General features: G+C 76.6%; 1 protein-coding gene and 1 non-coding gene across 2 annotated transcripts; one reads left to right on the top strand and one right to left on the bottom strand.

Annotated features, from left to right (window-relative positions):
* The first annotated feature begins 2,066 nt into the window (after nt 1-2,066).
* Nucleotides 2,067-10,199, top strand: LOC139042103 (nascent polypeptide-associated complex subunit alpha, muscle-specific form-like). Its single transcript, XM_070498059.1, has 3 exons — nt 2,067-2,547; nt 4,054-4,940; nt 8,934-10,199. The coding sequence occupies exons 1-3, from the start codon at nt 2,067-2,069 to the stop codon at nt 10,197-10,199; spliced, it is 2,634 nt and encodes an 877-aa protein (XP_070354160.1).
* TRNAW-CCA (transfer RNA tryptophan (anticodon CCA)) lies at nt 8,735-8,806 on the bottom strand. The gene has a single exon. It is a non-coding gene; the product is annotated as a tRNA-Trp (tRNA).
* Nucleotides 10,200-12,998: the final 2,799 nt, after the last annotated feature.

Below are 12,998 nucleotides of genomic sequence, written 5' to 3'. Positions count from 1 at the left end.
CCGGCGACCGCCGCTTCCCCCGCCGTCCCCCCTCCCCCGCCAGGCCCCTCGTCCCACCCCAACCCTAGACCGCCACCCGCCGCCACCCGTGCCGGCCAAGGGGCCTGGCCGGAGCCCCTGCCTGAGCGGCCCAGTTCGCAAGCCCCGCACCTCCTCCGGGCCCGCGGCGCTCCGCCCACACCCGGGACTCCTCCTCACGCCACCCACCGCGCGGCTCACCGCCGTGCCCCTTCCTGGGGCCGCCTGGCCCGGCCCTGACCGTGGGGGGCCACCCACCGGGACCGACGCCTCCATCCCGCACCGTCTCCCCGCCCGCACGCGCACGCCCGGCACCCCGGCCGGGCCCGTGGGGGAGCTTCCCTGCGCTCACGGGGCGCACCCCTATGCCCACCCCCGGGGGCGCCTTGGCACAGGGGAGAACGGCCCGTCAAAGTCCAGCGTGGGGCCCGCGCAGCTCTCCCTGCCGCTCATCGGCTCGCTCTCCCTCTGCCTCGGCCGGAACCGGTCCCTGGACAGATACTCAAGCCCGCTGGCTCACGGCGGCGCGCCCGTCGTGGCGGCAAGGGGCCGGAGAGCTGCCATCTCCTTTGGGGAGCAGCCGCAGGAGAAGATGGATGCGGGGCTGGAGAGAGGGATGGCGGTGTGGACGCCGAGGCGGGGGCGGGGAACGCCGTCCAAAGTCCCAGCTCGTGGGGAGGGGCTGGGGAGGCAAGAGTTCCGGGGAACGCCCGCCACTTGGCCATAGGGGACGCGGAGCGTCGCTGAGGCCACTGGGAAGAAAAACGCCACAACCCCCGCCACCCGTCCGCCCCCAGCCCCTCCCCCACCTGCTTGCCCGTGGCGTTTTCCGGAATCCCCGCCCTCCCTGTAGCTCCCTGCTCTGTCTCCTCCGCGGCGGGTCTCGCTAGCCCGACGGACGGACGGGTCGAGGGTCGGGGCTCATCTCCGCCCTCTCGGCGCCGCGGCCGGGCCCTCGGCTCCCACGCCCGCGCGGAGACCCAGACGCCCCTGGCGCCCAATCGCCGGGCCCCCGGGACAACACGAGCGGCCCAGGACCCGGCAGGCGGCGGCGGGAAAGCTGCCGGCGCCTTGGCTGGCGCGAGGGGCGAGGCCAGGGGACCACAGGGCCCGCAGGGGTCTCGACCCCATCCAGGGAGACCTCGTTCCCTCCCGCCCGCACCCCCAGCCCCAGCCCCCACCGGCGGCCCCACCTCGGGAGGGACCAAGGGGCGGCTTGGGGGGCCGCCAGGTCCGCCGGCCGGCTTTGCAGCTGCGGGAGAGCCGCCGTGCGGGGCCGGCGGCGGGGCTGTGCGCCCGCGGCCACGGCGGGAGAGAGGCGGCCCCAGCCACCAGGGAAGAGGGGAAGCGAGGCGAGCGTCCGAGGAGGAGGAGGAGGAGGGAGGAGGGAGACGCCCAGGGGGCGAGCGGGGGCCGAAAGGTTCGTCGCTTGGCAGGGGTGGAGGGGGCGTGGCAGGGTCAGGGCTGACGGGCGGTGGCCTTGTCGGGAGGCCGAGGCCAGGGGGCGAGGGGCGAAGCGAGCGAGCTCCGGCGCGGCTAAAAGTGTGCGTGGTGGGGGGAGGGGGTCGCGGCCGCCGCGCCGCGCCGGGAGGCGGAGGTCGGCGGCCGGCAGGCGGCGGGCGGAGAGGAAGAAGAAAGGCTTCCCTGACCGGAATCGAACCCGGGCCGCGGCGGTGAGAGCGCCTGAATCCTAACCCTAGACCACCAGGGAGGCCGGGCTTCGCGCCGCCCGCCTGCGCCTCCTGGACCCGGGGCCCCAGCCCGCCCCGCCGCCGCTCCGCCGGGGCCCCGGCCCTGCGCAGGCCAGCCGCCCGCCGCCCGGCCCAGGCACGCGCCCTCGCCGGCTCCCGCTCCGCCGCCGCCCGGCCCGCGCGCGCACACACACACACACGCACACACACACACACACACACACACACACACGCACAGCCGCACGCCCGCCGCCCCGCCGCCCGGCCTCCGGGGCGGGAGGGCCCCGCAGCTCGGCAGCAGCTCCGGCCCCGCCGCTGGCCGGAAATCGAACCCGGGTCAACTGCTTGGAAGGCGCTATGCTCACCACTATACCACCAACGCCGCACAGCCCGGCCTGCCCCGAGACGCCGGCCCGCGGCTTCCGCGCCACAGCAGTCCGGCCGCCGCCGCCGCCGCCGCCGCCGGCGCCTGGCGCAGCCCTGCTCCGACGCCCCGCCCGCCGCAGCGGCGCTGCCACCCGGCGCGACGCCGTCCGCCCTTCTCGCCAGCGCCAGCGGGGCCGCGCCCGACGCGGCAGCCTCGTCCCACGGGACCGACCGCCTCTGGGGGCGCCCCCGCTGCCGCGCCACCAAGCGACCGCCATTCCCACGCCGACCGCCCCGGCGAGCCCCGGCCGGGCGCCCGCTCCACCGTCCGGCTCGCCCCAGCCCTCTCCACAGGGCTGCTCGGCGAGGGCAGCTGCGCGCACCGAGAGAGGACCCACCTGCCGCCCGTCCCGGCAGCTGTGCAGCTGTGCAGCGCGCGTCGCGCGTCGCGTCGGGGCCGCAGGGGAGCCCCGTGCGCCAGCCGCTGGGGGCGCCGCCGTCGGGCGCTGCGGGGAGCAGAGAGGAAGCCTTGGCTCGGCCGTGCCGAACGACCGCCGCCCGACGGCGAGGGGCCTCGGGAGGGGTCCCCGTGGGCAGGCCGGCGCACGGGGTTGGCTGCCTGCGCCCGGCTGGAGGGCGGGGCAGGGCGAAGAAGCGCCTCGGGGGCTGGAGGGCGGGGCGCGGCAGGGCGGGCAGTCGGGCCTTCGGGCAAGCGGCCGGACGAGAGCGGCGCCAGCCACCAAAAGGGACGTCTTGCCTCCCCGTCGGGGAATCGAACCCCGGTCTCCCGCGTGACAGGCGGGGATACTCACCCACGATACTAACGAGGACGGCGGCGCCCGGCGCCTCCACCGCCCTCCGGCTGCCTGCCGACGCCGACCCCCGCCCCCGAGGCCCTGCCCGCCACCGGTGCCCGGCACGTGTGCCCCATCCGACCCGACACAGCCAAACGACCGCGTCATCCAGCAAAAGCGCGGCCCGCGGCCCGCACACGACCCCGACCGCGCGCCCGGCCCTGGCGGCGGCGGCGACGGCGGCTGGAAACGGCCGAGTCTGCGCCGCCTGCCTCCCGCGGAGATCGCGCCGCGAGAAGAGGCCCTCTCGAGAGGGCCAGCGAGGCGGCGAGGAGTAGGGGCGGGGGCGCGCGCCGGCCGCGGCCTGTCCCGGCCGGCGCCCGGGTGGGCGACGGGCGGCGGCGGCTGCGGAGCCGGGCGAGTCCGCTGGCCTTGCTCCCCGTCGGCCGGCGCGCGCGTCCCGTCCGTGGCGCGCCACAAAGACGCCGCCAGGCGCCGCGGGCGGCCGCGTCCGCCGGCCGCGTCGGCTCCCAGCCAGGCGAGCGGCCACGCGCCCAGCCCGCCGGGCCAGGATGCCGCCGAGCGGTCTAAGGCGCTGCGTTCAGGTCGCAGTCTCCCCTGGAGGCGTGGGGTTCGAATCCCACCCTGACACGCCGACCTCGTGGCCGCCCCAACCAACGCCGCCTACCCGGGCCCTCCCGCACACCCGAGCGCCGCCTGGCCGCCGGGCCGGCTGGCCGGGCGCCCGGCCCGTGGCCGCCGCGCCTGCAAAACTCCAGGCCCCTACACGCACGCCTCCACCCCACCCGCTTCTCGCCCGTGCCTGCGCGGGCCTGGCGCACTCAGCCCAGGAGCTGCCCCAGCGCCCAACCCACTGGCAACCGGCCTTCCCGATAATAGCGCGCGCGCCCCCGCCCACTCACTCACACACCCTTCCCACCGGACCCCACACGGGGGGCTTCAGGACTTCGCCCATCGTTCCTCGCCTGCTCTCCCTTCCCCCTCCGCACACGAGCCTCCCCATTAGGGGGGTTGTGTAGCCCTCCCTCCCACTCGCGGCCCCACCTCCCACCCCACTCCCCCTCCCCCCACCCCCCACCCCCACCCCACCCCACCCCACCCCACCCGACCCTGCGTGAGCAAAGCCCTCCACGGGTCACCCCTCCCACTTGCCTGGCGCACAGCGCCGCTCTTGGAGCGCCACGCCTGCGGCATCCGGGCGGCACACCGCTCCGAACACGCTGTCCTCTTCCCACAGCCCTCCCCGGCCGCCCGGCCCGCCCTGTCTCTCTCCACACACCCTGCTCAGGTCGCTCGTCCCCATCTCGGCCCGTGTGCCCACGACGACCACCTCGGGCCTCGCCCCCGGGCCACACATGCCTGCCTCCCGGGCCCCACGCAGCCCGGCCTTCTGCTCGGCCAGCCCACCACAGCGCCCTCCTGCACGGCCCGGCCTGGCACGCGGGCCCAACCCGGCAAGCTGGCTCCGGGGAGCAGCGAGCCGGCCCTGGATCCCCGTCGCCCACACGCCTACGTCGGGGCCCACGGCCGGGGCCAAGCCCCGTCTGCACGCGCGAAGGCGCCGGGGGGCCCAAACCCCACGACGATTGCGACGGCGCGCCTCCTCCGCTGGCGGCCCGCCGGCCGGCAGCCACCTGCCAAAGCGCGCCCGCCATCCAAGACCGCGCTCCTGCTCCTCGCCACCAACGCACCCCGGAGCCGGACCCTGCGGGCGAGCCGTCGCCAGAGCGCAGCGCCCAGGCCCAGGCCCCTCGGTTCCTGGCCTGAGCGCCACCCTACGGCGGGCGGCCGAGGCGGCGCTCCCCAGCCTGCGGCTCCCACGGCCGCCCCCACGCCACGGCCCTCCCGCCCAGCCCAGCCCTGCCCAGCCCTGCCCAGCCCTCAGCCTCACCCTGCCCTGCCCTCGCCCTGCCCCGCCTCGTCCGGGCAGGCCGCGCCGCGGCCGCGCACGGCCACGCGCCCAGCGCACCCGCGGGGAAGCCCGCCGCCCAGGGGACTTGGGCACGTCCGTGGCCGGAAGGGAACGTCGCCGCCACAGATCGCCGCCCTCGTTGGCACTCGAGCGCGGGCCAGGCTGGGCGCGGCTCCTGGCTTCTCCGGCGACGCCGGCAGGCCGCGGCGGCCCTGGGCCGGACACAAGGCGCGGGATGGGCCGAGGCCGCCCGCTCTGTCGCGGCTCCTCCGCGCCCTCGGCGCACAGGTGCCACCGCGCCTCCGGGTCCCCCCCCCCCCCTGCCCGCACCCCCTCCTACCGCGCCCGCCCCCGAGCGCCCCAGGGCCCCGAGCTCTCTTCCAGCTGCTCCCGTCCGCCGACTGGTTTCGGATGGGAGGAGATGGCCCCGCAGGGCCGTGACCAGTGTCGGGCGGCGGTGGCGAGCGCGCTGGGAGGCGCCTGGTGGCGCCGGCCACCGGTGCACGGGTGGTTCAGGGGCGGTAGAATTCTCGCCTGCCACGCGGGAGGCCCGGGTTCGATTCCCGGCCCATGCAGCACCCCCCCGTCCCCTTTGGTCCCGCGGCCCCGACGCCCAGCTTAGGGCTGCCTCTCCCGCGCTCGAGGCCGCCCCACACACCAACACCTTCCGCCCGCCCCGGGCCCCCTCGCTCTCGCCCTGGAGAGACAAAAGTCCCCCCCCTCCGCCCCCAAACACGCGCACCCCCGAACCAAACGCCCGCCCCCAAACCCCCGTGCCCTGACACATTCACGCTGGCGCAGCCACTCTCGTGCCCGCGCACCTTCCTTCCTTGTCCCTCTTCTTTTCCTTCCCGTGACCCCGCCGAGTCACGCGAAGTCCCCCTTCGAGGGACACTCTCCCGCAGCACACGCGGGCCCATGCACGCCCCACCTCCTCACGCTCCGCCACCTCTTCCCCGCTCTCTGGCCGCCCTGACCCCGGCCGGCAAGTTACGCGGCGTTGGCACTGCCGGCAGGAAGGAACGTGCCGCTCCACGGGTGACCCACCGCCTTCTCCCGAGGGTCCCCGTGTCCTTGATGGCGCGCCGAGTCTTTCCAAAGAGTTCCGCGAGATCGTCACCATGCACGCCCGCCGTGGTATCGGCCTGATCCCGCTCGGGCCGCCATCGGTTGCCAACGCCGCCGGGCCCTCCACCACCGAAACCACCTGCGCCGCCACTGCCACCCAGTCCACCCACCCTGCCCCTCCCCCCATCCCCCGGCGCCAGCACCAAGTCCACCACGCGCCAGCACCGGCACCACGACGAATCCTCGCCGCCACCCCCCGCCCCCAGGACGCCCGAGGACACTGCCAAGCCCGCCGCCGCCACCCCAGCCTGCAAGCCCCAAGCCGCACCCCAGCCCCAACCCCTCCACCACCTCCACCCCTCCCCACCCCCCTACTGCTCCAACACCCCGACGCCTGCTGTCCCCTCCTCCCTGCGTCCCCACTTTCCAAATCCTTCCCGGCCGGGGATCCTCCGTTCCGTTGGTCCCTTTGGCCTCTTCTCAACTCAACCCCAAATCGCGCACACCCCAGACGCGACCTCTGTCCCCAGGACAGGGCTGCCGGGTCTCTGGGGGCAGGGGGCATTCCCCGCCCTTGCCCGCTCCCCACCCCTCCTCTCACCCTACTCCTTAGCCTCACCACCTCGCAGCGCAGCACAGCCAGCTCCGCCCGCCGGCGTCCTCTCCCACCGCAGGGGCCTGCCTTCCTCGCACCGGAGCCTACTGCCCCAAGCTGCCACCCGCCGCTCCTTACGGCCCTCCAGGCCCCCCGCCCACCATCCGCCAACAACCCCGCGGACCCTGTGGTCCTCTCGCACGACCCGCCCCGGCGGACTCGGCCTTCCCCGGCCCTGTCCCCCTCCCGCTCAGGCCCCTCGTCCCCACCCAACCCTAGATCTCACCCGCCGCCACCCGTGCCGCCGGGCGTCTGGCCGCCCGGAGCCCCTGCCTGAGCGGCCCGTTCCCGCAAGCCCCGCACCTCCCCTCCCCGGGCCTCGCGGCGCTCCGCTCGCACACCCGGGACTCCTCCTCACGCCACCCACCGCGCGGCTCACCGCCGTGCCCCTCTTCCTGGGGTCACTTGGCCCGGCCCTGGACCCGCGTGGGGGCCACCCACCGGGACCGCCTCCATCCCGCACCGTCTCCCCGCCCCCGCACGCGCACGCCCAGCACCCCCGGCCGGGCCCGTGGGGAGCCTTCGCGCTCACGGGGGCGCACCCCTATGCCCACCGGGGGCGCCTTGGCACAGGGGAGAACGGCTCCGTCAAAGTCCAGCGTGGGGCCCGCGGCAGCTTCCTGCCGCTCATCGGCTCGGCTCCTCCCTCTGCCTCGGCCGGAACCGGTCCCTGGACAGATACTCAGCTCCGCTGGCTCACGGCGGCGCGCTCGTCGTGGCGGCAAGGGGTCGGAGAGCTGCCATCTCCTTGTGGGGAGCAGCCGCAGGAGAAGATGGATGCGGGGCTGGGAGAGAGGGATGGCGTGGGTGGACGCCGAGGCGGGAAGGGGAACGCCGTCCAAAGTCCCAGCTCGCGGTGGGGGGAGGGGCGGGGGGCAGGCAAGAGTTCCGGGGAACGCCCCGGCCACTTGGCCATAGGACGCCGGAGCGTCGCTGAGGCCACTGGAAGAAAACGCTGGCCACCCCCGCCACCCGTCCGCCCCCAGCCCTCCCCACCTGCTTGCTCCGTGGCGTTTTCCGGAACGGCCTCCTGTAGCTCCCTGCTCTGTCTCCTCCGCGGCGGGCCGGGTCTCGCTAGCCCGACGGACGGACGGGTCGAGGGTCACTGGCCCATCTCCGCCTCTCGGGCGCCGCGGCCGGGCCCTCGGTCCCCACGCCCGCGCGAGACCCAGACGCCCCTGGCGCCCAATCGCCGGGCCCCCGGGACACGCAGCGGGCCCAGGACCCGGCAGGCGGCGGCGGGAAAGCTGCCGGCGCCTTGGCTGGCGCGAGGGGCGAGGCCAGGGACCACAGGTCTCGGCAGGTGGCCCGACCGGTCCAGGGAGACCCCGCCCCCTCCCGCCCGCACCCCCAGCCCCAGCCCCCACCGGCGGCCCCACCGGGAGGGACCAAGGGGCGGGAACGCTTGGGGGCCGCGAAATCGTCGCGGCCGAAGCCAGGCTGCGGGAGAGTCGAAGCGCGTGCGGGGGCCGGCGGCGGGCTGTGCGCCCGCGGCCACGGCGGGAGAGAGGCGAGTTCCGAGCCACCGGAGGGGCAGAGGGGAAGCGAGGGCGAGTCCGAGAGGAGGAGGAGGTGAGGGGAGACGCCCCAGGGGGCGAGCGGGGGGTCGAAAGGCTCGTCGTTGGCAGGGGTGGAGGGGGCGTGGGCAGGGTCAGGGCTGGACGTGGCGGTGGCTCGGCCGGAGGCCGAGGCCAGGGGGCTAGGGCGAAGCGAGCGAGCTCCGGCGCGGCCAGGCGGTGCGTGGTGGGGGAGGGGGTCGGCGGCCGCCCGCGCCGCGCCTCGGGGAGGCGGAGGTCGGGCGGCCGGCAGGCGGGCAGGCGAGAGGGGGGGGGTTGGGGCCAGGTGCTGCTTCCTCCGAATCGAACCGACCCCGGCCGCGGCGGTGAGAGCGCCCGAATCCTAACCACTAGACCACCAGGGAGCGTCGGCTTCGCGCCGCCTGCGCCTCCTGGACCCGGGGGCCCGCAGCCCGCCCGCTCGCCGCTCCCTCGCCGCCGGGGCCCCCTGCCTTGCGCAGGCCGCCCGCCCCGTCGCCCGCCCAGGCACGCGCCCTCGCCGGCTTCCTGCTCGCCGCGCCCCGTGCGCGCGCGCGCACACACGCACACACACACACACACACACACACACACACACACGCACAGCCGCACGCCCGCCGCCCGCCGCCCGCTCCGGGCGGGAGGCCCCGCAGCTCGGCAAAAGGCCGGCCCGCTGCGTTGGCCGGGAATCGAACCCGGGTCAACTGCTTTGGAAGCAGCTATGCTCACCACTATACCACCAACGCCGCACAGCCCGGCCTGCCCCGAGACGCCGGCCCGGGGGCTCGCGCCACAGCAGTCCGGCCGCCGCCGCCGCCGCCGCCGCCGCCGCCGCCTGGCGCAGCCCTGCTCCGACGCCCCGCCCGCCCGCAGCGGCGCTGCCACCGGCGCCACCAACCGCCGCCCCGCGCCAGCGCCAGCGCCGCGCCCGACGCGGCAGCTCCCGTCCGCCGGGACGGGACCGCCTGGGGGGGCCCCCGCCAAGCCGCGGCCACCGGCGACCGGCGCCACCCACGCGCCGACCGCCCCCGCCAAAGCCCCGGCCGGCGCCCGCCCTCCACCCGTCCGGCTCTCGCCCCCAGCCCCTCTCCACAGGCTGCTCGGCGAGGCAGCTGCGCGCACCGAGAGAGGGGACCCACCCGCCGCCCGTCCCGGCAGCTGTGCAGCTGTGCAGCGCGCGGCCGCGCGTCGGCCGCGTCGCAGGGAGCCCCGTGCGCCAGCCGCTGGGGCGGCCGCTCGTCGGGCGCTGCGGGAGTGAGAAGCCTGGCCCTCGGCCGTGCCGAACGACCGCCGCCCGACGGCGAGGGGGCCTCGGGGGAGGGGTCCCCCGTGGGCAGGCCGGGCACGGGCCGATGGCCCTGCTCGCTTCGAGGCGGGGGCGGGGCAGCGGCTAGCGCCCCTCGGGGGCCGGAGGGCGGGGCGCGGCGGGCGAAGAAGGGCCCTCGGGGCAAGCGGCCGGACGAGAGCGGCGCCAGCCACCAAAAAGGACGTCTTGCCTCCCCGTCGGGGAATCGAACCCCGGTCTCCCGCGTGACAGGCGGGGATACTCACCGACGGAGGCCACGAGGACGGCGGCGCCGCCCCGGCGCCCGCCCCGCTCTCCGGCTGCCTGCCGACGCCGACCCCTCTCGCCCTCGAGGCCCTGCCCGCCACCGGTGCCCGGCACGTGTGCCCCATCCGACCCGACAGCCAAACGACCGCGGCCATCCAGCAAAGCGGCCCGCGGCCCGGCACATCGACCCCCGGCTCCCGCGGTGCCGCCCGGCCCTGGCGGCGGCGCGACGGCGCGAGCACATCTGCGCCGCCTCTGCCTCCCGTGCGGAGACCGCGCCGCGAGGAAGAGGCCCTTCGAGAGGGCCAGCGAGGCGGCGCAGAGAAGGGGGCGCGCGCCGGGCCGCGGCCTTGTCCCGGCCGGCGCCCGGGGTGGGCGACGGGCGGCGGCGGCGGGAGCTGGCGAGTCCGCTGGCCTTGCTCCCCGCCCGGCCGGGCGCGCGCGTCCCGTCCGTGGCGCGCCCACAAAGACGCCCCCCCTCTCGCCAGGCGCCGCGGGCGGCCAAGGGCCCCGCCGGCCCCGCCTGCTCCCAGCCAGGCGAGCGGCCACGCCGCCCAGTTCGCCGTCAGGATGGCCGAGCGGTCTAAGGCGCTGCGTTCAGGTCGCAGTCTCCCCTGGAGGCGTGGGTTCGAATCCCACTCCTGACACGCCGACCTTGGCCCGCCCAACCAACGCCCGCCACTCGGGCCTCCCCGCACACCCGAGCGCCGCCCTTGGCCGCCTTCCTGGCCGGCCGGCTGGCGCTCCGGCCCAGGCCGCCGCGCCAAACTCCAGGCCCCACACCACTTCTCTCCACCCCACCCGCTTCTCACGCCCGCGTTGCGCGGGGCCTGGCGCACTCAGCCCAGGAGGCTGCCCCAGCGCCCTCGAACCCACTGGCAACCGGCCTTCCCACACACGCGCGCCCCCCGCCCACTCACTCACACACCCTTCCCCACCGGGACCCACGCGGGGGCTTCTCAGGACCCTCGCGCCCCATCGTTCCTCGCCTGCTCTCCCTTCCCCTCCGCACACGAGCCCCCCATTAGGGGTTGTGTAGCCTCCCTCCCACTCGCGCTCCCACTCCCACCCCACCCCCCCTCCCCCGCCCACCCCACCCCCACCCCACCCCACCCGACCCCTGCGTGAGCAAAACAGCCTCCACGGGTCACCCTCCGACTTCCGTCTGGCGCAGACAGCGCCGCTCTTGGAGCGCCACGCCTGCGCAACGGGGCGGCACACCGTCCAACACGCCGTCCTTTCCCCACAGCCCCCGGCCGCCCGGCCCGCCCATCCTCTCCACACCCCAAGCCAGGGTCGCGTCGTCCCCATCTCGGTGGCCTGTGGTGCCCACCACGACTTTTCACCTCGGGCCTCGCCCGGGCCACACATGCCTGCCTCCCGGGCCCCACGCAGCCCGGCCTTCTGCTCGCCAGCCCACCACAGCGCCCTCCTGCACGGGGCCTGCCTGGCACGCGGGCCCAACCCGGTAGGCTGGCTCCGGGGAGCAGCGAGCCGAAGCCCTGGATCCCCGTCGCCCACACGCCACGTCGGGCCCACGGCCGGGGCCAAGCCCCGTCTGCACGCGCGAAGGCGCTCGGGGCCCAAACCCACGACGACACGACGGCGCGCCTCCTCCGCGGGCGGCCCGCCGGCCGGCAGCCACTCTGCCAAAGCGCGCCTGCCATCCAAGACCGCGCTCCTGCCTCGCCACCAACGCACCCCGGAGCCGGACCCTTGCGGGCGAGCCGCGGGGCCGGTCAGAGCGCAGGCGCCAGGCTCAGGCCCTCGGGTCTCTGCCTGAGCGCCGCCCAGCGGCGGGCGGCCGAGGCGGCGGCCCCAGCCTGCGGCTCCCACGGCCGCCCCCACGCCACGGCCCTCCCGCCTCAGCCCAGCCCCGCCCAGCCCTCTGCCCAGCCCTGCCCCTGCCCCGGGGGCCCCTGCCCTGCCCTGCCCTGCCCCTGCCCTTGCCTCGTCCGGCAGGCCGCGCCGTTGGCGCCCGCGCACGGCCACGCGCCCAGCGCACGGCGGGGAAGCCTCGCCGCCCAGGGGACTTGGGCACGGGCCCGTGGGTCGTCGAAGGGGAACGCCGCCGCCACAGACGCCGCCCCTCGCGGGTACCCCCGAGCGCGGCCGGGCGCGTTCCTGGCTTCCTCCTCCGGGGCGACGCCGGCAGGGTCGCGGCGGCCCTGGGCCGGACACAAGGCGCGGGATGGGCCGAGGCCGCCGCCCGTCGCGGCTCCTTCCGCGCCTCGGCGCACAGGCGCCACCGCGCTCCGGGTCTCCCTGCTCCGCACCCCTCCTACCGCGCCGCCCCCGAGCGCCCTCCAGGGCCCGCAGCCTCTCTTCCAGCGTCTCGTCCGCCGACTGGCTCGGATGGAGGAGATGTGCCCCCGCAGGGCCGTGACCAGTGTCGGGCGGCTGGTGGCGAGTGCCGCTGGGGCGGCGCCTGGTGGCGCCGGCCACCGGCATGGGGTGTGTCCAGTGGTAAATCTCGCCTGCCACGCGGGAGGCCCGGGTTCGATTCCCGGCCCATGCAGCACCCCGTCCCCTTGGTCCCGCGGCCCCGACGTCCAGCTTAGGCTGCCTCTCTCCCGGCGCCGGGAGGCCGCCCCCACACACCAACACCTCCGCCCCGCCCCGGGCCCTCGCTCTCGCCCCGGAGACAAAAGTCCCCCCCTCCGCCCCCAAACACGCACCCCGGGAACCCAACGCCCGCCCCCCAAACCCCGTGCCCTGACACATTCACGTTCAGCCACCTTCGTGCCCGCGCACCTTCCTTCCTTGTCCCTCTTCTTTTCCTTCCCGTGACCCCCCCGCCGAGTCACGCGTTTCCCTTCGAGGGACACCTCCCGCAGCACACGCGGGCCCATGCACGCCCCACCTCCTCACGCTCCGCCACCTTTCCCGCTCCCTGGCCTGCCTGGACCCCGGCCGGCAAGTTACGCGGGGTTGGCATTGCCGTGCAGGAAGGAACGTGCCGTTCCTACGGGTGACCCACCGCCTTCTCCCCGGAGGGTCCCCGTGTCCCCCATGGCGCGCCGAGTCTTTCCAAAGAGTTCCGCGAGATCGTCACCATGCACGCCCCGCCGTGTGTCACCTGATCCCGCTCGGCCGCTACTCGGCTGCCGGGACCGCTCGCCGGGCCCTCCACCACCGAAACCACCTGCGCCGCCACCGCCACCCAGTCCACCCACCCCGCCCCTCCCCCCCCCCTTCCCCCGGCGCCAGCACCAAGTCCACCACGCGCGAGGCACCGGCACCACGACGAATCCTCGCCGCCACCCCCCGCCCCCAGGACGCCCCGAGGACACTGCCAAGCCCGCCGCCGCCACCCCAGCCTGCAAGCCCCAAGCCGCACCAGCCCCAACCCTCCACCTCCACCCTCCCCACCCCCTACTGCTCCA

The sequence above is a fragment of the Equus asinus genome, chromosome 25 (assembly GCF_041296235.1).
Source record: "Equus asinus isolate D_3611 breed Donkey chromosome 25, EquAss-T2T_v2, whole genome shotgun sequence".
Lineage (NCBI taxonomy): Eukaryota > Metazoa > Chordata > Mammalia > Perissodactyla > Equidae > Equus > Equus asinus.
This window is presented reverse-complemented; position numbering and strand designations above follow the sequence as displayed.

Bases quoted from the DNA above. Each gene is read 5' to 3' on its own strand.
- LOC139042103 (XM_070498059.1), top strand. From the start codon at position 2,067: ATGCTCACCACTATACCACCAACGCCGCACAGCCCGGCCTGCCCCGAG. The intron at 2,548-4,053 runs GTGCGCCAGCCG...CCTGGCGCACAG, and splicing joins CGGGGCCGCAGGGGAGCCCC to CGCCGCTCTTGGAGCGCCAC. The intron at 4,941-8,933 runs GTTGGCACTCGA...GCCCGCCCGCAG, and splicing joins CGCCACAGATCGCCGCCCTC to CGGCGCTGCCACCGGCGCCA.